This window comes from Eulemur rufifrons, chromosome 9, assembly GCF_041146395.1.
Source record: "Eulemur rufifrons isolate Redbay chromosome 9, OSU_ERuf_1, whole genome shotgun sequence".
Taxonomy (NCBI): domain Eukaryota; kingdom Metazoa; phylum Chordata; class Mammalia; order Primates; family Lemuridae; genus Eulemur; species Eulemur rufifrons.
This window is the reverse complement of record NC_090991.1, coordinates 37,315,382-37,338,982: the sequence shown is the minus strand read 5'-3', so window position 1 is coordinate 37,338,982 and position 23,601 is coordinate 37,315,382. Positions and strand designations below refer to the sequence as shown.

Sequence of the window (23,601 nt, the reverse complement as noted above, 5' to 3'; positions counted from 1 at the left end):
CGGCACAGCAAGTGTTGAGGATTTGAGTTGGGCCTTAGCTTTTTGCCCTGGGCACACCCCATCCCAGCTCCCCCACCCCTCACCGCAGAGGGATCTCCACCCAAGGAGGCTGAAGCTGGCCCTGCCCCACTGTCCTGAGGTATCAGGCAGCTCTGGGTTTAAGCTGGCGCCAGGTCGTGCGCAAACTGCCCTCCCCCGGGGCCAGCCCCATCTCCCCAGCTCCTTCTCTGTTTGCCGAGGCCCCGACTGAGTTGCTTCCATTTCTGGGCCCCATTGGAGGGGTGGGCCTAGGGGAGGCTGGCATTGCTGAGCTAGCAGTGGAGACACTGAACACAGGCAGTCAGGGGCAATGGAGCAGAAAGTGGGTTTGAACCAACCAAACCCAGATTTGAATGCCAGCCATGCCACTTAATTGTTGTGTGACCAGAAAGATTTCTTAACATCTCTGAGCATCGGTTTCTTCAGCTGTAAAATGACTATGATAATTATTACAGTGTGTTGTCATAAAAATTAATTAATAAGGTTGATTCTTTTTATTTTTCTGTATTCTCTCTCTCTCTCTCTCTTTTTTTTCCTCCTTTACTGGCCCTTAGAGACTGAATTACGGTTGATTCTGAGTGTTGAAAATCTGAGTGATGATTATTTTTATCTTTCCTTTGAAAGAAAATTAAGGCCAGCTGTGGTGGCTCACACCTATAATCTAATCCTGGTACCCTGGGAGGCTGAAATGGGAGGATCCCTTGAGCTCAGGAGTTGGAGACCAGCCTGAGCAAAAGCGTGACCCTGGCTCTACTAAAAATAGAAAAAATTAGCTGGGCGTGGGGGTGTGCACCTGTAGTCCCAGCTACTCAGCAGGCTGAGGCAGGAGGATCACTTGAGACCAGGAGTTTGAGGTTGCAGTGAGCTATGATGACACCACTGCACTCTAGCCTGGGAGACAGAGCAAGAGTGTCTCAAAAATAAATAAAATAATAAAATAAAATTAAAAAATTCACTAGCAGGTCCTTTCCACCATAGTAGCTACCATGTCACTGGAGGAGCTGACTGGCCCTGCCGCTCACACACCACCCTTCTCCCCAGGCTGCTCCCGGCAGATCGGCTTCTCCTTTGTGCGACCGAAGCTCTGTGCCTTCTCTGGCCTCTATTACTGTGACATCTGCCACCAAGATGATGCCTCAGTGATTCCGGCCAGGATCATCCACAACTGGGACCTCGCCAAGTGCCCGGTAAGTCTGAAGCCCAGCCTGTCAGGGCCACACAGGGCTGCTGAGGGATAGAGGAGTGTCCCCTCCTTGCTGCTGCTGTTTATCTGTTTGGAAGAGTTTGGCTCCAGGGAAGCCAGTGTCACTGGTTCAGGCACAATAATGTAGGGGGGCTCACCAAGAGAGAGGCTCGGTGCCTGTCTACAGTCCCTGGACAGAGCCCTGTCAGTGCCTGCCTCGGTCCCAAGGTGGGAGTCTGAGCATGGTCCTCTGTAGCAACAGACAAAGCTGTTTAAGGGACCAGCAACTGGATGGATGGATGGATTGGAAGGATAGATTAGATATAGATCCTGTCTATATAGGCTGGACAGATGCGTGGCTGCACCCCTTGGTGTCAGCCTTGCCTTTGCAAACCCCGCAAGGGCCAGGTGACTGCACTGCCCTGCAGGCCCTGCGTGAGCTTACTTATTTCATGTTTTTAAAGAGCACTTTTTCTGGAGCTCCCTCTTTATTAAGATAATACATGGTTATTGTTTAACATTTTTAAATTATAGAAAAGCCCAAAGATAAATCAAAATTATGTGTCATAGCCCAGAAATAATCACTGTCACATTTCAGGGTATGCCCTTTTCTGTACACTTACTTACATATACATCTACTTTTTATAAAGTTGGGATCACGCTGTCCTTATACTGCTTTATAACATGCTTGGTGCGCACTATGTCTTAGGTACTTTTTTATGTTCAACAAATGCTTTCAAATAGGATGTTCTCTAAGGACTTTCAGGTTTTCCTCTTCTCCAGCTGAGCTTAGCAGCTTTTCTAGCTGTGTTACCACAGGTGAATTCGCTTCAGGTTCTTCATCTGTAAGGGGGGTTGTAACAGTGTGTGTCAGGTATTGGGAGGACAGGTGTGGCAGGGTGACCTTTCCCTCCCCAAGGCCTGGCACACGTCCTGTCCTGAATCCCCTTGGTCAGGGTCTGCCCCAAGGGGCGCAAACTTGGCTTTCTTCCAAAGGCACCGATTTCTACTAAGACTGGCACAGGAACATGAGGCAGAAGCTGTGGCCGTGCAGGCTTGGTGTGGCTGTGTCCTCGTCAGAGGATAGGGAAGTGACTGAGTCAGTTCCACCCCAGCCTCCACCTCCCTGGGGAGGGGAAACCCCAAAGAAGTCGGCTTCATTTGGGGTTTTTTATTGTTTACCTTGTCCCTACCCCTGCCCTCAGTGTTAAATATTTAACTAACTATACAGAGAAAATTAAATATTAAATTAAATAGTAAGTACAATTAAAATATTAAATGTAAAATAAAATATTAAAATTACCAAAAATGCAAAGAACCATTTGACCATAAAACACATTCACTGTTTACAAGACCCTGATCCTTCTGTTGCACCGTCTCTCATTCGTTGCTGTAATCCTTGTGCCACTTCCTTTTTCTAACTAGAAAATCACAATGCTTTTCTAGGCAGATCTGAGATCAGGAAATCCCTATCTCGCTCTCAGAGATCACTGGCCTGAAAGACAGAAACAATCAAAGTAAAGGAGCTGGCCCACAGGTTTGGGGCCTTACTGTTCACTGCCACTGCTTTGGCTGACCCAGTTGTGCTGAGGCCTGGCTGGCACTTGGCAGGGTGTCAGCCCAGGCCTGGGGCTTCTTTCTTTGTCTCCTCCATTCCCACAGGGCAGGAACAGCCCCCGGGGAGCATGAGGCCCCTGCCCATCTGCAGACTTGGCAGTGTGCAGTGTGCATTCCTGCGCGTTATTTCATCTGAGCCTCACCCAGGGCCTGGGGCTGAGTCACGGGAAGAGCTGGGCTGGGGCTGGGGAACAGCAGCGTGACCTAAATCACCAGGGGAGTTTGCCCTTGGGCTGCCCCTAGGCCGAGGGGCTGGTACCTCAGGGCCCTAGGATATGGAAAAAGAAGGGGTCATCCATTGCTCGGGGAGGCAGGAGATGCTGGTGGAGCTGGGACACAGGAGGCCAGAGGTCTTCCCAGCCCCCTAATACAGGGGCAGGTCTCCTAAAGGCCTTTTAAGTCCCCCAGCCCTCAAAGGGACAGCAGGGCCACACCAGGCACTCAAGCAGCAGCCAACAGCAGTGCATGTTTACCGAGGATGTGCTACATGCTAGGCCCTGTGCCAGGAGCTCACGTGGGTGACCTCTGTTCATCTAAACTCAAAATAATCCCATGAGAAAGAAGCCCCAGTCCCGGGCAGATGCTGGCTAGTGCCAGCCAGGCCTCCGCACGAGTGGGTCAGCCAGAGCAGCAACAGCGCACAGTAAGGCCCCAAACCCACAGGTCTTGGGTGCTCTTATCTTCCCCATTTTACACATGAGGAAACTGAGTCACAGAGAGGGTACATTTCACAAGGTCCTACAGGCAGGAAGTGGTGGAGGCAGGATTCAATCCAGGTGTGACCCAGAGCTGGACTCCTGACCACTGCACAGTAGTCGACCATGGGGAACGTCTCAGCTCCTCTGTTCTTGTCACGCAGTGGGGAAGCCACAAGGGAGAGGGACTTCTTAGCCAGCATGGCAGCCTGCTGTTCAGAGACGGCACCTCAGTCAGGCCCAGGCTCCCTTTCCACAGGCAGGCTGGATACGCCACGTTAGCTCCTCTGAGCCTGTTCCCTCATCTGTAAAATGGGGACACCTTCCCTCAGGGCTTGTTCTGAGGGTGAAGGGGGAACATGGCCAACATCCCTAGCCCAGTGTTTGGCAAATAGTGGGTGCTCAGTTATTGGCATTGGCATGAGGGTCAGGACCGAGGGTGGAACCGTCACCGCCCTATCAGTTAGGAGAGGCTGAGGTTGGTCACTCAAGTCCACACGAGGCGGGGTGCCTGGTGCTTGCTGCTGGGAGAGCCGCGGGGAGGGGAAGCCCCTCACTAAGCTGTGTCTGCTCCACGGCTTCCTGCGGCTGGAGCCTGACTCAGACTAGACACCTGGTTCCTGAGTCAGGGCGGGAGGGGAGCGCCTGTTTCCTTCAGGCAGGAAAGTGGGGCTGGGAGGACAGGAAGGCATGGGAGGGGCGGTGACTAGGGCGCCCTCCTTGGTCTCAGCACAGCCAGGAAGGGAGGGCAGCTGCCGTTAGGGGGCGAGTGGGTTTGGGAGTCAGATAAACTGGGTTCAAGTCTCAACTGTACCATTTATGAGCTGTGGCCAAGTCACTTCATCTCTCTGAACCTGTTTCCTCAACTGTAAAATGAAGCTAGTACTTCAGGTGAATGAGTAGGTAGTGCCGTGCCCGGCCCAGAGGTGCCCCCTGAACAGCCTTTCTTCCCACCCCCAGGTCTGCCGGCAGGCCCTCAAGTTCCTGACGCAGATCCGGGCCGGCCCCTCATCAACCTGCAGCTGGTGAACGCGTCGCTGTACGAGCACGTGGAGCAGATGCGCCTTATTGGGCGGAGCCGCGAGCAGCTGAAGCTCCTTGGGGACTACCTGGGCCTGTGCCGCAGCGGCGCCCTGAAGGAGCTGAGCAAGAGGTGAGCACGATGCGCGTGTACACGTGCACGCAGGGGACCCGTGCCCGAGGCCAGGCATCCACTTGGGAGAAATGCCAGGGCCAGGCGGAGATCTTTCCATTGAGCTTGGAAAATTACCTTGTCCTTTGCGAGTGCTTTTGTTCATATATTCACTTATTGATTCAAAAATATTTATTGAGAATATACTAAGTACCAAGCACCAGGCTAGGGGTTTGCGATGTAACACTGAGCAAGGCATAGCCAGGTCCTACCTTCTGGAAGCTTCCGGTCTGGCAGGGAAGGCAGATGAGTAAGCTGGCAACTCCAGCCAGGGGCAAGGGCCGGGAGAGAGACTTAGGATGCCCTGGAGGCACAGAGGTGAGACAGGCAGCCCAGATCAGAGCAGGGCAAAGCGGGGAGACTTCCTAGAGGAAATGGCTTCTAAGGTGAGACATGAAAAATGAATTAGGAATTAGGAAGGGGAAGAAAAGAAAGAAGAGTGTTCCAGACAGAAGGAACAGCATGTGCAGGCCATGAGCAAAGGCACCATCCGTGGGAAGAGCAGGGAGCACTTTGGCTGGAGCAAGGAGGGAAGTGGGGAGTGTGGTGAGGGGCAGGCGAGGGCCAGATCACAGAGGGCGGGGCCCTGTCTCCTCCCTGCCCCAGCCAGTCCTCCATCCCAGGGCTGCTTGCTGTGTCCATGGCAGCTTCCCTCCTAAAATTGCCCAAAGAGTGCAAGATCAGGGCAGGACCCTCAGGATGCCCTTCAGGAAGCTTCTCAGTACCCAGGGCCTGGTACCCTGGGGCCTTTCGTGCTCAGGAACGGGCTGTGATGCTGGGGTTCAGCATGGACTTAGAAGGCCTTTCTGTGCCTGCCATAAACACCTCCTGGCCCTGTGTCACAGCCCAGGCTGCGGCCTTTGAGGGGCTGTGCTCTCCTGGGGCCCTCAGGAGGGCAGACCTCAGACCTTAGGTGGAAGAGCTGGTCCTACTGCCCAGCATGGGCTTCGTGTCTGCCTTTGCCGGGCTGCTGGGGACTTGGACTAGCTCACAAGCCCCTCCAGGTTCCCCTCTCTGGGCTCCCCTCCCCACAGGGCTGGCACACAGAGCCCCTGTCTGAAGGGCACCTCCTCCATCCCGGCTGCGGTTCTCTCGGAGCCATGCCTGCAGTGCTCCTTGGGGCCCAGGGTGCACAGTGCAGGCCCCCTGGGCCCTCAAGGAGGTCCTGAGGGACCTTAGACTTCTCCCCTGGGTGGCTCTGTCCACCCAGATCATCAGCTGGATGACTGGTCACCATCTCTCAGCGGGTGCTGACTCACTCCCAACTTGGAGATTACAGGATCCAGGACTCCAGAGAGTCTGCCCTCCTGCCCCCATGACCAGGGTGGTGAAATCTCTTGGGTCAGGTGGGGCCTCGTCACCCTCCCTAGGCCAGGGGGCCACGCATCTGCAGAGACCTGCAGACCTGTGTAGACCAGGTGCCTGCAGGGTGGGTTCTGGGTGCCGGCCCCACTCAGCCATCCCCACCCTGCTGAGATGGTTTATTCATGGACTTCACTGACCCGTCTCTGAGCTGGCCTGTGCTGGTCACCAGGGCCAGTCCTGCCTCTTTCTGCCTGGCCCTGCTGCTCACCCCAGACAGCAGCACTGCACCCACAGCCCCTGCCTCGCCCCAAACCCGCAGCGTGAGTCAGTGTAGTGGCTTCACTTCTAGGGTGCCAGCTTTCCCATCTAGAAAGTAGGCTGGTGGTCCCCAAGTTCCAGTGGCCTTCTGAGTTGTGAGTGACACATGAAGGGCTCAGAGCCTACACCAAAGATGGCTCTGGGTCAGTGTGGCATGTGGTCCCAGGGAGGACACCTCAGCCATCGTGGCAGGGGTCAGAGGAGCTCCCCGAGGAGATGGCATCTGAGCTGAAGGTTTGCAGATTCTCTTCTTTTTTTCTTTAAAAAAATATTTTTCTTCTTTGCAAAGACAGTCTTCAAAGGGAAGGATATTTATTAAAGGGAATAAAGCAGCCCGTTCCAGGTACCTTCTGGAATCCACCACCACCTGCTTCCAGACCTCACCCTGTGGATGCCAGTGGCATCCTGTGCGTATTTTTTATAATTTATTTTATTTTATTTTATTTTTGAGACAGAGTCTCACTCTGTTGCCTGGGCTAGAGTGCCGTGGCGTCAGCCTAGCTCACAGCAACCTCAAACTCCTGGGCTCAAACAATCCTTTTGCCTCAGCCTCCCGAGTAGCAGGGACTACAGGCATGTGCCACCATGCCCAGCTAATTTTTTAATATATATTTTTAGCTGTCCAGATCATTTCTTTCTATTTTTAGTAGAGATGGGGGTCTCGCTCTTGCTCAGGCTAGTCTCGAACTCCTGACTTCGAGCGATCCTCCCACCTCGGCCTCCCAGAGTGCTAGGATTACAGGTGTGAGCCACCGCGCCCGGCCATCGTGTGTGTATTGAACTAGGGTTTAGAAAAGTGACTAAAGAGAAGAAAGGACAGGAAGGGGCCTTTCCTAGCTTAGGGACCCGTGGCAGAAGGCAGGTGGGACCACAACTCACCAGAGCTTGGAGGGCCCATGTGCCAACTAAGGCCACCAGTGGGGAGCCCTTGCAGGGTTCTGAGCATGAGACTGTCGTGTCTGATCAGCGGTTTAGGCAAGACTGCGCTGGCGGCGGGGTGCGGGCAGTGGAGGGAGAGGCTGGGAGGGCTGGCGTGGGGATCACCCCGGGGAGCAGGGAGGCCGGGCTGAGTGGGCCAGAGGGAGGCCGCGCAGAAGAGGGCTGAGGCCTGGGGAGCCCTTGCATGTGGGAGCCGAAGTCAGGGAGGAGCTGCCCTGTGCTGGTGGCAGCAGCCTGGCCAGGCTCTCTGTCCCACAGGCCTGGGACACGTCTCCGAGGGCCAGAGAAGCCCCTGGGAGTGTCCTCTCAGGCCTTTGGGAAAGAACCATCACAGACATGCCCCACAGGGGTGTCCACCCATCAGACCTCAGGTGCCCCCACAGCCAGGGAGGGTGGCCGGGGGTGGCCAGGGCCCTTCCCTTAGTTACAGGGCTAAGATGCAGCCTTTTCCTCTGTCCTGCACTCTCTCCCAGAGAGCCGTAGAGATTCCTCTGGTCCCTTCCCAGGCAGTCAGCCTCGGGCCCCCTCATTGTGTGGTTGGAGAATCTGAGGCCCAGAGTAGGCCTGGGGCTCGCCCCAGTGCACCTGGCTTCTCTCCTGGAGGCAGGAGGAGAAGTGGCCTCTCACCCCGGGGCCAGCGCTCTCTCTCCTCTGGCCTGACTGAGCGTTGCAGAGAAACCAGTTGCAGGGCCTTGCTGAGAGTGTGACAGGCCCAGGGGACAGGGGCTCCCAGGGCTTCCATAACTGTGGGCAGAGGGCAGATGACAGAACTCTCCATCCAAGTCAGCCCCACCCGCCTGCCAGCTCAGGGCCAGCCTGTGCGTGTCCCTCCCGCCCCCCACACCTGTGTTTTCCTGGTGGTAAATGGCAGCCTCCTGTCCTCAGAAAGCTGGAAGCTTGGTCACCTGAGTGGCCAGTTGGCAGTGTTCTCGCCCATGGCCTGCCTGGTTGCTTGGTGGGACTCATCACCGCCACCCCAGATGGGGCTCCCTCTGGACCACAGCTGAGGCCAGCAGGGGGACTGTGGCTGAGCCCCCATTCTAGATGCCACACAGCCTGCACCCTGGGGGCCCAGGCCCAGGGCTGGCACCATCCTGCCCGCCAATGTCCAGGGCATCCTGGGGCAGGTTCCCAAGCATCGTGTGACACAGCCTGTTCTCCCCCCGCCCCCACTAACCACGCACACACACAGCAAGGCCAGGCAGTGTTTTGTACCAGGGGATTTTCGGCAGGTGCTTCCTCTCTGTCCCTCAGGATGTGACCGGCGGGATCCCTGCCATTGGTGTGGTGGAAACTAGAGCTGGGTTGGCGGCTGAGCCCTGGTCCTCTGCTCCCCACCCCGAGCTCCAAAATGGGATCTGCTGTGCGTGGGACACATCTCGGTTCCTCTCACGTGGCACTGAAACCAGAGAGGAAAGTCTGTCCCGAGGCCAGACCGGGAGCTACAGGAGGGCAGAGGCCACATCCCGTGCATTTCTGCCCCCAGCTCTGTGCCTGGTGTGCGATGATGCGGTAATTACAGCGATCGATGTCTACAGGCCTTGCCAGGGAGGATAAGGGTGCAGGCTCTGCAGCCAGACGCCTGCATTCAAACTCCAGCTCTGCCACTAACTGGCTGTGTGACCCCAGGCCAGTTATTTACCCTCTCTGTGTTTCCTCTTCTCAAAATGGCATTATAATAGCTCCAGCCTCACGGCTTATGATGGGGATCTGAAGATTAAGTGAATGAATACGTGTACAGCTCCTAGCCCAGTTCCTGGCATAAGTGTTAACATTTGTCATCGTTGTCCTCATTGTTATTAATTAGGTGATTACTATGCGCCAGGCACAGTGGCAGATGCTTTAAATAAATATGTCATTTAATCCTCAAAACAACTCCATTTTTCGGGGGAGGAAACCTGAGGTTCAGAGAGGTTAAGTAACCTGCCCAAGGTCCCAGCAGCTGGTTAGTCACCTTGGAGTCCATGTCCTAGGTCCAGGCAGGCTGACTGCTCTTAGCCCCTGCCCCACCCCGGCAGGAGATGTCCTGCCTGGCTAGCAGGGCTGCCCAACGAAAACAAACAGCACAGGTTAGCCCGGTCTCCTCTTCTAAACAATCTCTTGTGTTTTCTTTGAAGGCTTAACCACAGGAATTATCTTTTGGAGTCTCCCCACAGGTTCAGTGTCGCTGACCTCCAGCAGGTGAGATTTCATGCTGCCCCTCCCGCCTGCCCCTCCAGAGGGACCTCATTCCTGGAGAAATCAGAAAGGGAGACGGGTCGGGGGTGCCTGTAGTCTACCAAGGCAAGAAGCAATCTTCAGCTTTTCTGCACCTCGGGACAGGGTGCCTTGCTGCCCCCGGCTTCCGGGACAGTGACTGTGCCCCCACCCTCTGGAAGACGCAGGCACGCCAGCAAATCCCAGGACACAGGGCTGAGAGTTGGGAATGCTCCTGTCCTCAGGGAGGGTACAGTGGATTCGGGTCTCATCTGTAAATCCCATAACCCCCAAGCGACCTCGTGCACAAGGGCCGGACGCCTGCGTCACTCAGCCTGATTCGGGGAGGTTTGCTTGGCCCACGTGGGAACTGAGGGTAGAAGTTCTCCAGGCAGGGTGCCGGGGTGCCTCGGCACAGCTGCTGAAAGGCCTGGTGGCCTGCGCTTGCCCTCCTTAGATCGCAGAGGGGGTGTATGAAGGATTCCTCAAAGCCCTGATCGAATTTGCCTCCCAGCACGTCTACCACTGCGACCTGTGCACCCAGCATGGCTTCATTTGCCAGATCTGCCACCACCACGACATCATCTTCCCCTTTGAGTTTGACACCACAGCCAGGTATGTGGAACACCAGCCAGCACCTCGCAGCCCCACCCCTCAGCCCCCACACCCACACCCACAGCCTGGTGGAGCGTCCCGGGGTGGCAGGCCCAGCTCTGAGGTGCAGGAACACATTGGACATCACTCTGTGCCCGGGCCAAGGGGTGGGAGGTTGTCTAGGACAGCCTGCGCCTGAGCAGTCCTGCCAGCTCCGGTCTAGCTCGGGGGACGAGATGGGCCCTCACAGGGCTCCGCTGGCTCTCGGAGCAGGGCCTCCCGGGGCCTCAGGCTGTGAATGGCTTGAGGAGGGACTGAATGAGTTACTGCCCTGCAGTGTTGGCACAAGGCCCGGCACAAAGTGGGCACCTGGTGGCTGGTACCTGCCACTGCCTCTGCTGCTGTCGTGATCATTCTTGTTCCCAGTCACTGCTCATTATCAGGAGCCTCTAAATGGAAAAGTTCACGAGAACCTTCCTAAACCCATGTGGGAGGGGAGTTCCCACTAACGCTGGGAACTAGCGCTAGTTCATTACAGTAGGTGTCTGCTGGCCAGGATTCAGCAGACTTTTATACTGCAGAGTCTTTCAAGCATAGGCAAGAAATCATTTAGTGAACCTCAGGCAGCATTTATAAAAAACAAAATAGGACAGAGAATATCAGCGTGTATCGCATGACTTATTGGCAAGCATTGTTTCAAGACTCTCTTGCCAGGGACCGAGTGGCACAGCCACAGCCGTGTCACGGGCTCTTGTCAAAAGCACTGGCCGGCCCTGGCCTCCCGCCCAGCCAGCAAGAGCAGCGTATGCCTCTCTGTCCCCAGGTGTGCCGAGTGCAAGACCGTCTTCCACCAGGGCTGCCAGGCCGTGGTGAAGAAGGGCTGCCCCCGCTGTGCCCGCCGGCGCAAGCACCAGGAACAGAACATTCTCACCTAATCCCCACCTCCAGACCCCACCCTGGAGGCCAGGGGGTGAGTGCCAACGGCCTGGGCACAGCCTGTGTCACAGCTGTGTCCCCTTGGCGGGAAGACCCTCAGATGTGACCAGAGCACGGGCCTCCCAGAGAAAGCCCAGGACGCCCTGATGATGCCCCAGGGCCACCCTGCTACCCTCTGCTCGAGGAGGTGGGGGTGCCGCCAGATGCCCCCTGTCTGGGGCTGGACGGGGGCCTGTTCCTAACCAGGCCCTGGTCACCACTGTCACGGCACCTCCGTTAGGGCTGTTCAAACACTGTGGAAATGAGACTGGGGAGCATTGCCAATTCCACATTCCTGATTAAAAGGTCTAGTTTTTTAAGGTGGGTTTTTCCCCTTCATATTGCAACAGAAAATATTTTTTTATTCTTGAGCCTGCACAAGTCACCCATGAAATCCGGACATTCTCACCCTGAGCAGATGTGCAGGAGCCACTCAGGCCTGGCTTGGCAGCGGCAGGTAGCTGGGCAGGTGAGCCAATGCCGGACGGAGCCTGGCGGCTGGACCGGGTGCCTTTCTTCCGCCCCTGCTGCCATGCGCCAAACTGCCCGTTGGCAGGGTGGGGCCGGTCCCGGTGACCCCTGCTTCCTCTCCTTGTGTCGTCTTTTCTCCCCGCTCCCACACTCCTCACCTGAAGGGCCCATCCCCTTTCTCGGTGTCAGAGCCCCTGGCTCTTCTCTAGCCTGGGCTCTTGGTCCCAGCGGGAGAAGGAGAAATGACTCAACCAGCACTGTTAGCACTTTGCACCTTCCTGGGTTCAGGGAAGGTCATCACCTTGCCCACCCCTCATCCCCATGCCCTCCTCACTCCTAGGCAGACAGGCAGGGCGGTGCTACCCACGCCGCAGGCCCACCTGCTGTGGGCTCTCAGGTCACAACCCCTGCCCGCCTGACCCCAGAGAGGGCAGCCAAGCCCAGGCAGGGGCTGGCCTCGGGCGCTGTGCCTGCTGGGCCCTGCACTGTGGAGTAGTGACCGGTCCTTCCACTGCTGAGATGTGCAGGGACGGGCAGAGAAGCTACCCTGAGGAAGCAGCCCCAGCCTCAGTCTTACAAAGCCATAAATTCCCAAAGCTTCACTGGACTTGCCCAGCAGGGCTCTGCCGGAGACTGGGAAATTTCCTGGGCACAGGATTGCCTTTCGAGGGGGTTCTTGGGGCTGGGGTGGGAGCCTGGAATTGTTTTCACAGTTATATTGAGACCTTTGAGGTTTGTGGGGGTGTGGTCCCTCTGCTCCCTCTGTTGCCTCACTCCCACCCGCCCACGCTGGACCCAGCAGGCCCTCTTGTCTCAGCCCTGGGGTCCTCAGCTTAGAGTCGGAGGCCTCAGGTGGAGATCTGCCTGTCACTGTCAAGGAATGAGCCTGCCCACCCCTCCCTGGGGGTGATCTGCTGCTGAGTCACCGGCCCAGCCCGAGGAGGAGCTGGAAGAATGTGCAATAGAAGAGAGGAGGCAGCAGGCAGGCAGGTGGAGGCACCACACCGGCTCCTCCTCCCATCACCTGCGCCCAGACCCACAGCCTCCTAAACCCGCAGGCGTGTCCTTATCCCCACCCGAGCCCCAAAGCCCACATTAATGCCCCACCTTGGGGCTGGGGAGGAAGCACCTCTGGTGGGAGAGGATAAGACGGCCCCCAAGGGCTTGGAGGAGGGGCCGCAGCTCACTGGGGCTTGTGTCCACTGTGCTTGGCTGGAGCTGAATGCCCACCTGCATGAGAGGGTGAAGGGAGGAGAGGCCAGGAGGAAGATCTGACCTTGGTAAGGAGGGGCAGCTGGTGCCTGTCCCCCTCCTCTGGGTCCTTACAGCGTGGGGGGCACAGACATGTACAGGGACGTGGACGTGCAGGGGGAGTGGGTGCACGTGGGCACACAGGTATGGGAGGGCACATCGCCTTGGTGACCAAGTCTGGAGGAGACAGACCAGGCAGCCAGGCGGGCAGGTAGTGGTGTGGTCAGAATCCCTCGTGTCCTCTGCGTGGCTGGCAGGATCCAGACGCTGGTTCCCTCTGCTACCACATCTGCCCAGACCCTTCCTCTTTGGGAACCCCTCCCCTCCCCCCACAAGCTTCCTCTTTCCCATCACACCCTCCCTGGGCCTTGGAGGAGTTGACAGCCACTCATTGTCCTGTTTCCGCCCCAGGAGCTACTCCAGGCCAGCCCGGGCCCCAGCACTGGCCGGTGCCCCTCTGCCTGTCCCCTCCGCCTGCCCCCTCCGTGCAGCACCCCCTCCCCAGCAGGCTCCCCGTGGCTGTGTCTGGGCTTGGGGTCCAGAGCTCATCAGTCACCAGAGCACCAAGGGGGATAGCCAATGGGTGTGTTTCTGGAAGCATAAAACACCCCAACCTGAGGCCCCGGTACCCCACCTGCCCCGATCTCAGGCAGCACTCACTTCCGCAGCCCTGACAGGATTGGTCTCTCTGGATCAAGGATGCCCCCTGTGGCATCTTTTCTATTTGCTGTTGGCTGTCCTCATGCAAAGGATCTGAAAGTTGATTTGAAAATGCCATTGTGACATTTTTCTTTTAAAGCCTATAAAATGCCCAGTATCAGGGGACCTGGCAACACAGTACTGATCAAATTTATGAAGATAGAAGTTGATGCTTAGCCTGGGCCATAGCGAGACCCTGTCTCTACAAAAAATAGAAAAATTAGCCGGGCATGGTGGTATGTGCCTGTGGTCCCAGCTACTTGGGAGGCTGAGGCAGGAGGGTCACTTGAGCCCAGGAGCTGGAGGCTGTAGTGAGCCATGATCTCATCCTGCACTCTACCACAGGCAACAGAGCAAGACCCTGTCTCAAAAAAAGAAGAAAAAGCTTCTATAAAAGAACAGTAAATAGGCTCAAGAAGCCTGGAGCCAGACTTTATATTAATGACATGAATGGCAAATTTGAGCTTTGTCATAGAATTGGTCCTTGGGATCGCCCCAGCTATGCCGGGCATAGGTGGACTAAGGAACACAGGCCTGCCACCAGTCCAGCTCAGAGTCTTTGCTCCTCATTGTCATTTTAAAGTTGCTTTTTCTGGAACATAGGCTGGCTGTGTACATGCTTGCTAATTAAGGCGCTTCCTCCTAGGTCAGTCCCTGGGCTTCTCACCAACAAACCTTTGGCTTCCGACAGCTTCTACATTTGGGTCCCAATTTTTAAAGCTTAAATCATTTGGAGGGGATACAGTGTCATGGTTAAGACTATGGGCTTTGCCATACAAGTCCCATGTGCAAATCCTGCTGCTGCCACTTCCCTGCAGTGTGGCCTTGGGCAAATTACTTGGCCTGCTGAGCCTCAGTTTCTTCCCCCCATGAAGGAATGATGTTAGTGGCTTGCTCACAGAGTTGTAAGGATTCAAGAAATAATGCATGCGTTACCTAATACGTACATAGCAGGCAATAATAGCAGCCATTATTATTGATTTGTATTATTATTGACAGCCAGTATGTAATTGTGTATATACAAACTCTGTCCAGAAAGTATCCAGCCATTCTTAATATAAGGAGAACGGTTACATGGCTGGATACTTTCCAGACAGCCCTCGTATAAATAGCAGTGGAGTGTTGAAAACACCCAAAGATGACCACAGGACGACTAATTTCAGTTCTAGCTGCCAAGGAATTGTAGGTCCCAGTCCATCATGCACCAGCGGGTCGTTCCTCAGTCCGTTCAGAGCTACGGCACTGCCAGTGGAGATAGAGCTGGGTGGAATGTGTAGAATGCTCTTTCAAGATCATCCTCAGGGTGGCTCTTTTCTTGCTGACCACTCTGCCCCTCGGGTCTCGGGATTCTCCTCCTCTGCCTTTGACAGTGTCTGTTCCAGACTTCCCGTCTGATACTAGTAGCTGTGGCGGGTAGGTTTCAGCTCCACATAGGCAAGAACTTGCAAACAACCTGCACTTCCAGTCACAGCAAAGACCACTCCTAACAGCTTCCATCTCACTGGAGGTTCCACTGATGTTTACAGAGTGCCCATGGTATGCCAGGCACTGTATTGTATAATTTAAACATTGTTTCTTGCATTTATTGGTCCTGTAAATCCAGTTACATAGGTTTGAGGATCCCTATTTTACAGATGAGACTCCTAAGTCTCAGATTAAGTGACCTGCCCATTGTCACACACCAGAGTGTTGAGAGACTAAGATTCAAACTCAGATCTGTTGACTCCATGGCCATCCTTTATGTAGCTAGGTAGCCATCCCTCGTGATTAGCAAGGAGTATGTTGGAAAATATTACTTTCAAGGGTCCTGCTGACTTTGTGATTCCTTTATCATTTATTTTAGCCATCCGTCCATTTTCTTCTCAACTAGATTGTAAGCACCTTGCAGGCAAGGATAGTATCTATCCAGCAAATAACTGGAATCCTACCCAGACTTAGGCCCTCAGATGAGCTGCACCTGCATGATTTAAAACTGCTGGCCTCTGGCCCTATACCCACCGGCTTCCTGTGAGAAGCTGAGCCGCTCCACGGAATTCCACTTCGAAATGTACTGACGAGGGCACAGGCATTCCCTGTCGCCAGGAGACAGGGCCTGTGACTGGCGGCCCCCACTAAAACCCCACAAGAAAAGGAGTTCCCCCAGAGGTGGTGCTGTTCCTGGAAAGGAAGGGAGGTGGGCAGGCAGAACATCCAGCACTCTCTGCCCTTTCCCGCCCAGCTGTCTTCCTCACAGTTGTCACCTGTCCGTCTGCCATTGCTGCCTGAAGCCTGGCCAATTTGCATGGTTAAAACCAACGTATTTCCAGGAGACAGATGACATCACAGAACTGGGGTTCCAGAAGGCTGGGGAGGCCCGGCACTCCCGCCTTCTTTAGAACATGGAGAGCTGTTAGTGGGGCGGGGCTGGAGCTTAGGTGGTGAGGAAGAGGAGGCTCCTACCCCAAACGGCCTTGTTCTACAGATCCTCACAGAAAGCCCTGGGCCGGCTGAGACTTGGGTCAGAGACGGATGGGAGAGAGGTAAGCTTCAGAGGCGGGTGGGAACACACCCGAGGGAACCCCAAGAGAGGGCTTACTGGGCAGGCATGGGGCTCCCTGCTTCCCGAGGCTCGGTGACAACTATCTCTGAGGGAACCCACTGAGTCAGGGTGGGGTGGCTTGTTTGTCTGAAATTCAGTTTTAACTGGGCATCTTATAATTTCATTTGCTAAATCTGGTGACTCTGGGTGAGAGGGGGAGAAGGAAAAGAATGGCCCCAGCCCAAGCTGGTGTGGAGTGAGTCTTAGAAGACAGAACAGGAGACTGGCCGGGCGCGGTGGCTCACGCCTGTAATCCTAGCACTCTGGGAGGCCGAGGCGGGTGGATTGTTTGAGCTCAGGAGTTCGAGACCAGCCTGAGCAAGAGCGACACCCCGTCTCTACTAAAAATAGAAAGAAATTATCTGGACAACTAAAAATATATAGAAAAAATTAGCCGGGCGTGGTAGCACATGCCTGTAGTCCCAGCTACTCAGGAGGCTGAGGCAGGAGGATCGCTTGAGCCCAGGAGTTTGAGGTTGCTGTGAGCTAGGCTGATGCCGCGGCACTCTAGCCCAGGCAACAGAGCGAGACTCTGTCTCAAAAAAAAAAAAAAAGACAGCACAGGAGAGGTAAGAGGAAACAAGCCCACCTGAGTAGCCACCGCCCAGAAGCTGCCTGACACTTGCAGGTGGTGGATGCAAGAACCCAAGCCTTTGTCCTCAGCAACATACACCTGGCTTAAGGGGAAAGATTCACACCCCCTCAGTGACAGAAATAGCCCCCTTCTTTATTTTCATGACATTTACCATTTTGAAGAACACAGGCCAGTTATTGTGCAGATTTTTCCCTCAGTTTCTCTTTGTCTGATGTTTTCTTGGGATTAGGCACAGGCTAATGCATCTGGGGACAGAATACTGCATAAGTCACGTTGTGTCCTTCTCGGGATGTCACAGCTGGAGGCACATAATGCCACTCTGTTACTCACTGGTGATTTTAATTTTCATTGCAAGGTCAAAATACTATCTGCTTTCTCCACTGTATAGTTTACTGTTTTGTTTTTTTTTTTTTCCATGCAACTAATGCGCAATCAGTAGAGAGACCCTGTAAGACAGTGGATGTTTCCAGGCCTTCATCAGGCAGCCTACCGCCTCAGAGTTAGCACTGAAGATTCTCACTCACACCAATCTATTATGGTTGCAAAATGGTGATGTTTTTCCAACTTCATGACTGCCTCCGCATTTCCCAGTCAGCATCTTACTGTCATGAAGAGCTCTCTGCTTCATCCCCATATGTATCTATTTGTCTATTTATTATATCATAGACCCATGGATTCCTATCACATTCAATGCATAATCTATTATTATCATTTATTTTGATGGTCTAATGGTCCCAGATTACCTTGCAAACCATTTTGCGATGGCTTCTTAGATATGACACCCAAAACACAAGCAACAAAAGAAAAAAATAGATAAACTGGACATCATCAAAATTAAAAACTTTGGGGCTCTCAAGAAACACTATCAAGAAAGTGAAAGGCAACCCAGAGCATGGGAGAAAATATCTGCAAATCATATATCTGATGATGCATGATTTGGGTCTAGTATCCAGAATATATAAAGAACTGTTAACAACTCAGTAATGAAAAAAGACAAATAACTCACTGTAAAAATATGCAAAGGTCTTTTATTATTTATTTATTTATTTATTTTGAGACAGAGTCTCACTCTGTTGCCCCAGCTAGAGTGCCATGGTGTCAGCTCACAGCAACCTCAAACTCCTGGGCTCAAGCTATCCTTCTGCCTCAGCCTCCCGAGTAGCTGGGACTACAGGCATGTACCAGCATGCCCGGCTCATTTTTCTATATATATTTTTAGTTGTCCAGCTAATTTCTTTCTATTATCTTAGTAGAGACGGGGTCTCACTCTTGCTCAGGCTGGTCTTGAACTTCCTGAGCTCAAACGATCCGCTCACCTCGGCCTCCCAGAGTGCTAGCATTATAGGTGTGAGCTACCGTGCCCGGCCCAAAGGTTCTTAAAAGACATTTTTCCAAAGATACAAAAATAGCCAAACACGTGAAAAGATGCTCAACATCACTAGCCATCAGAGAAACAATCACACCAAAACCACAATGTGATATCAGTTCACACCCACTAGGACAGCTTTGATCAAAAAGACAGATAATAGCAAATGTTGGTGAGGATATAGAGAAACTAGAACCTTCATACACTGTTGATAAGAATGCAAAAGGGAGCAGCCACTTTTGAAGCCTGGCAGGCCTCAAAAGTTTAAACAGAGTGACCACATGATTAGTAATTCTACTCCCAAGAAATGAAAACATATATCCACAAAACAACTTGACTATTAATGTTCATAGCAGCATTATCCATAATAGCCAAAAAGTGAAAACAACCCAAAAGTCCATCAACTGATGTATGTATAAACAAATTGTATGTCCATACAACGAAATATTATTCAACTACAGAAAGGAATGAAGTATCATGCTACAGCATGGATGGACCTTGAAAACATTATGCTAAGTTAAAAAAGCCAGACACAGAAGACCGTATTTTGTGTAACTCTGTGTATATGAAATGGCCAGAGAAGGAAAATCCATAGAGACAGAAAGCAGATGAGTGGTTGCCAAGGGCTGGGGAGGAGGTATGGGGAAGGAGTGCTAATGGGTGCAGGGTTTTGTTTGGATTGATGAAAATGTTCTAAAATCAAGTGAGGTGATAGTTGCACAACTCAGTAAATAGACTAAAAACTATTGAATTGTACACTTTAACTGAATTAATTTATGGTATGTGAATTATATATTGGGAATTATATCTCAATAAAGCTGTTACAAAAAAATATTATTCCCTATTTCACCACTCCATCCCCTTTTGAGCTGGCTCTTGGGGCTATTTGACAAGTGCCAATCCATATTTTAAGCACTTTCTTACTTTCTGTTACAACAAGATAATCCAGACTCACAACCCTTTCCTGCTCCAGCCTGGGAATCAGCCATATGGGAATCTTGGTCCCCTTTGGCGGAGAGTGTGAAACCAAGATCTGGGCATTATTTCACTTAATTATTGCAACAACTCTATTAGGTAGGAATTAGCATATCTTTGTTTTACAAATGAGGCTCAGAAAGGTTAAGCGTGTTCCCCAAGGTCACATAGCAGCCCAGCATTTGAAAGCAGGTAGTGTGAATCCAGAGCCCTTGCTGTTCTACACACACACACACACACACACACAGTGTGAAGGTGAAGGTTATTTCCGTGGCCAGCTCACCAGGAATTGCACAAGGCAGAGTAGGGGAAGGTCATGTGTCATGGGTCTGAGGATGCAGGGTTGTGGGGAGATTAGCACCCAGTGTCCTGGTCATCCTTCTGAAAGCACATGCTCACAGACACACACAATGCTGGGGAAGCACAGTCTTCATTAATCTCCTTTGTCAACCTCACTCCCCACTCCAGCACCTGAATGCTGCCCATAGCTGGGTGCACATTAAAAGCGGACCTATAAATGAAATGAGATCGGCCTTGGTTTTTAACTGTTGAAGCTAGGAAATGGGTATATGGAGGTTCATGATACTATTCTCTTTTCTTTTGTAAGTGTTTAGTTTTCCGTAATAAAAAATATATAAAATAATAAACGAGAGGACAGGAAGGTAGCAAGCAGTGAGCGAGCAAGACCATTTAATTGCTCTTTCTAGATTCCCCTGGCTCTCGGAGAAGACCAGCAGGAAGTCCGTGAGGCCCTAAAACTATAGGCCCTCGATTATACCTTCTCCCCTCCAAGGATGACGAGGGAGCTACTCATCCCCTTGGTCAGCTGCCTCCTTGTTGTAAACCAGGCCAGCCTCATCCATCGCTGTGACTTGGCCAAAGTGCTGCACCAGGAGGAAATGGATGGGTTTGAGGGCTACTCCCTGAGTGACTGTGAGTGCCATCAGCCCCTTCCCTACCATTTGTCCTCCTCTCCTAGTCATGCCCTAAGTTGCCAGCTTCTTTCTTTCCCATTCATCTTTCAAAGCCAAGTTCAAAAAGCCCCCACCTCCAAGAAGCTTTTCCCAACACTTCAGATTCATTCAACAGTTAGTAACTGAGCACTTATTATGTATCAAGAACTGCCTTGGATGCTGGAGACATGGGGGATCAACAAGTTCCCTTCCCTCATAGTGCGCACATTCCAGGGGAAGAGAGCAGCAGTAAATAAACACACAGTTATAGACAGTACTGCCTGGTTGTGATAAATGCTATGAAGAAGAATAAAGCGGGGGAGTGACAGGAGACACAGTTTTACATAGGGAAGTGACTTGGGCAGCACTGAATGAAATGAACAACCTGGTCACCCAAATGTCTGGGGGAAGAACATTCTAGGCAGAGGGAACAGCCAGTACAAAGGCTTCATCCTCCTGCAAGGAAGGGTTATCCCACTTTTGCCCAGAATTTGTGCACACCTGTCTTGTAACACTTTCTCCTTTTATCTTGCTTTGTGGCTTTTTTTAGGTACATATCTTTATTCTTGTAACATAGGCCTCTTGAAGGCAGCATCTGTGTTTGACCCAGCCGAATGTCCCTCACTGGGCTTTGCACAGTTCCTGGTACACAGTAGGTGCTCAGTAAGTGCAGAAAGCATGGATGGATGGAAGGCTGGGTGAGCGGTTGTGCTGATGAATGGGAGGATGAACCAAGGGATGAGAAGGGAGGCCAATGGGCGTTTCCAGCCCTCTGGCTCCATCTAGCCTTTGAGCCTTGTCCCTTTTGTCTGATCCCTTCTGGCCCTTTCTCCTCCACTTCCCTTCTCACTTGGCTTGGTTCCCTCTAAATCCTGACCTCCTCCTCTCCATTCTAAGGGCTGTGCCTGGCTTTTATAGAAAGCAACTTCAACATATCAAAGGTAAATGAAAATGCAGATGGCAGCTATGACTATGGCCTCTTCCAGATCAACAGCCACTACTGGTGCAACGATTACAAGAGTCACTCGGAAAACCTTTGCCATGTGGACTGTCAAGGTCTGGCCAGGGCCCCAGGGTGGGAGAGGTGAGAGAGGAGACCAGGCTCTGCTCACAGGACTTCTCTTTCCACCCACAGCCTGGGAATGCCCCCCGAGAGATGGTCCAAAGAATTAGGGAATCCCTTTAGTGAGCCGAGGGTTGAACTAGTGGCCCTAATGCCCATGCAGTTAGGAGATTCTGTAGAATCCTTGAGTAGGATCCAGAAAGGCTCTGTACAGCCAGTGGTAGTAGAGCGGCTGCAGCAAACTTCCACTGAGAGGATACTACATACTAAGCACTTTACATGCACAGCTCACTTCACCCAACTTTCCAGGCAAACTATTTATGATCTCCACTTTACAGATGAGCAAACTGAGGCCCGTGAAGAGAACCAGCACTGAAGGCCAAACTGGTGGCTTCAAAGGCTCCGTTCTAATGACTCAGTGTATTTTCAGTTAATAGTCTGAGCAAAGGCCAAGTGCAAACTCTCTACCTTAAATCTGATCCAGGAGGCTCGATAGGGCCCATGACTCTGTCCCTCACCTCCTCCTTCACACTCTCACTAACGTCCCTGGGCTCCTTGCTTGAAGAGTCCCCCTAGTTAGGCAGGACTTTACCATGGCCTCTGTGCTGTCTATTTTGGCATTTCCTCTTCCTAGAACCCCCTCTCCGCCCCCCCCCCCACCAAACTGTGGGTGAACCACCATCTACCCTGGCTAGGAAGAATAGTAATGAACGGGCCCAATTCTCAGTCCTCCTGCCCCCTCCTACCTCCAACCCTACCCACCCCCAACCTCCAGCAGCCATTGTAAAGATGTCTAAATGGGGCCCTGAGAGGGAGGCGTTGCCTGGACTGGAAGTACTCAGCCGCTAGGTGGCATAGGGCTGTTCAGGGAGGGCCAGTGTCTGCCTCAGGTTTGGGGACTGTCCTCTGTTGCCCTCACAGGTTTTCTCTTTCTCCCTTTCAGATCTGCTGAACCCCAACCTTCTCGCAGGCATTCACTGTGCAAAAATGATTGTGTCCAGATCAGGGGGGATGAACAAATGGTGAGGAGGACACGGTGGGACTAAGTTAGCGGGCAGAGCCCCAGGAAGGAGGACGTGGCAGAGAAAGGGGCAGTAGGCAAGGACTCATGGGCACTCCTTTGCCACATCTGAAAAAATGTGGGATGGTGGATGGGCTTGGAGATCTGAGCTAGAAGACCTGAGATCTGGTTCTTTCTCTGATATTGTATTAAACAAAACTCTTTCAGTTGCAGTGACAGAAAACAACTTGAGCTAGCTGGGGGAAATTTATTCTGGGAGGATAAGGTGTCTCCCTGAGCCCACTCAAGGGGTGCAGCTGGGCCTCAGGAAGGGAATGAAATCAGGGCTGGAAACTGTCAGCAAGCTTTCCCTGGCAGCCTTTGGCTTCTTTTGGTGCATTCGCTTCACAGCTTTCTCTGTTCCCCAGTCCACAAGACACAGTATGTGCGCCCCATGTTTGCGTGCTAAAGTCATAAAGAACTGTAGGGTCTGAACACCCTCAGTTCCCACCCAAGTTCCTGAGATGGAGAATCTGATTCAGCTTAGGCCACGTGTTCCCCCTTGGTCCAATCAGCTGTTGGCACCACAGGCGTTTAGCCAGGTAATCGTGGCTACCGCAGGAGCGCTCTTGCCAGGATTGGCAATTTTTTCTATTAAAAGCATGGCGCTCGTCAGCTGGGCAGACACCCCCAAAGCTATCAGTTCGCTAACGGGGGACATTCGGATGTCACTTACCTTCTCTGAGCTACAAACTAGGTATATAAATAGCATAAATGGCTGCCTCTACAGGCGATTGTCAGCATGGAGGGAGTTAAATGCTTTGCGTACTCAAAACACTGTACAAAAGGGACATTGATGATTATTAGAACTGAGCCTCTCTGGAGGGAGAGTCAATGGCTGCACTTTTTTGTTTGTTTGTTTGTTTGTTTGTTGTGGTTTTGTTTGTTTTGTTTTTTTAGTAGCTTTCAGCCCTGTAAAACAGTGCTCTCTCCCCATTCAGAGGTAGATGAGGATTTGAAAATGTGGAAGGGTAGTGATCAGAGAAGAGGGCAAATACCAGGGATGAGGGACATTCACTGGAAGAATCAGAGGAGCCAGTGAAGGACAGACCAGAGGGCCAGTAACGAAGGGGATTCTGGGTGTTGCTCTGCATGGAAAACTCACCAAGAACTGGGTCGAGTGTGTGGAGATGCTACTAAGTGGGAAGCAAGAACCGTGTCTTTTTTCTCCACAGGGTAAAATGGAGGTTGCACTGCTCAGGCCGGCCACTCTCCTACTGGATGACAGGATGCCGCCTGGAATGAAACAGGGTGCAGGCCTGCTGTAGAGTCATTCCAGGACTCCCGTCCTCACTTGGAGGTTCTTCGTTTCTTCTTCTTCTTGCCTCCGCTTCATGTTATTTTCTTCCCTTCCCATTTACAAGCAAAATTGATCAGAGCCCTGGGAATAAATGGTTTTCTCGGGCTTCCTCCTAGTTGGCATCCAGGCCCAATCCCATGGTTCCTGTCTGTCATTTGCAAAACCAAGAGGACCACAATAAAGAAGTCAATAGTTTTTGAATTATTAAAGCAGTGCCTGTGCAAAGAATGTGTTAAT

The 23,601-nt window shown here is 52.6% G+C and overlaps 2 protein-coding genes across 2 annotated transcripts; both read left to right on the top strand.

The window, feature by feature from the left end:
• The first annotated feature begins 1,025 nt into the window (after positions 1-1,025).
• Positions 1,026-12,096, top strand: LOC138392371 (putative pleckstrin homology domain-containing family M member 1P). Its single transcript, XM_069483135.1, has 6 exons — positions 1,026-1,226; positions 2,087-2,096; positions 4,495-4,687; positions 9,406-9,469; positions 9,942-10,099; positions 10,902-12,096. Exons 1-6 carry the CDS (start codon positions 1,026-1,028, stop codon positions 11,011-11,013), a joined length of 738 nt encoding a protein of 245 aa, XP_069339236.1. The 3' UTR covers positions 11,014-12,096.
• A 7,686-nt stretch (positions 12,097-19,782) lies between these two features.
• Positions 19,783-23,309, top strand: LOC138392370 (lysozyme-like protein 6). Its single transcript, XM_069483134.1, has 4 exons — positions 19,783-19,921; positions 20,839-20,997; positions 21,948-22,026; positions 23,240-23,309. Exons 1-4 carry the CDS (start codon positions 19,783-19,785, stop codon positions 23,307-23,309), a joined length of 447 nt encoding a protein of 148 aa, XP_069339235.1.
• Positions 23,310-23,601: the final 292 nt, after the last annotated feature.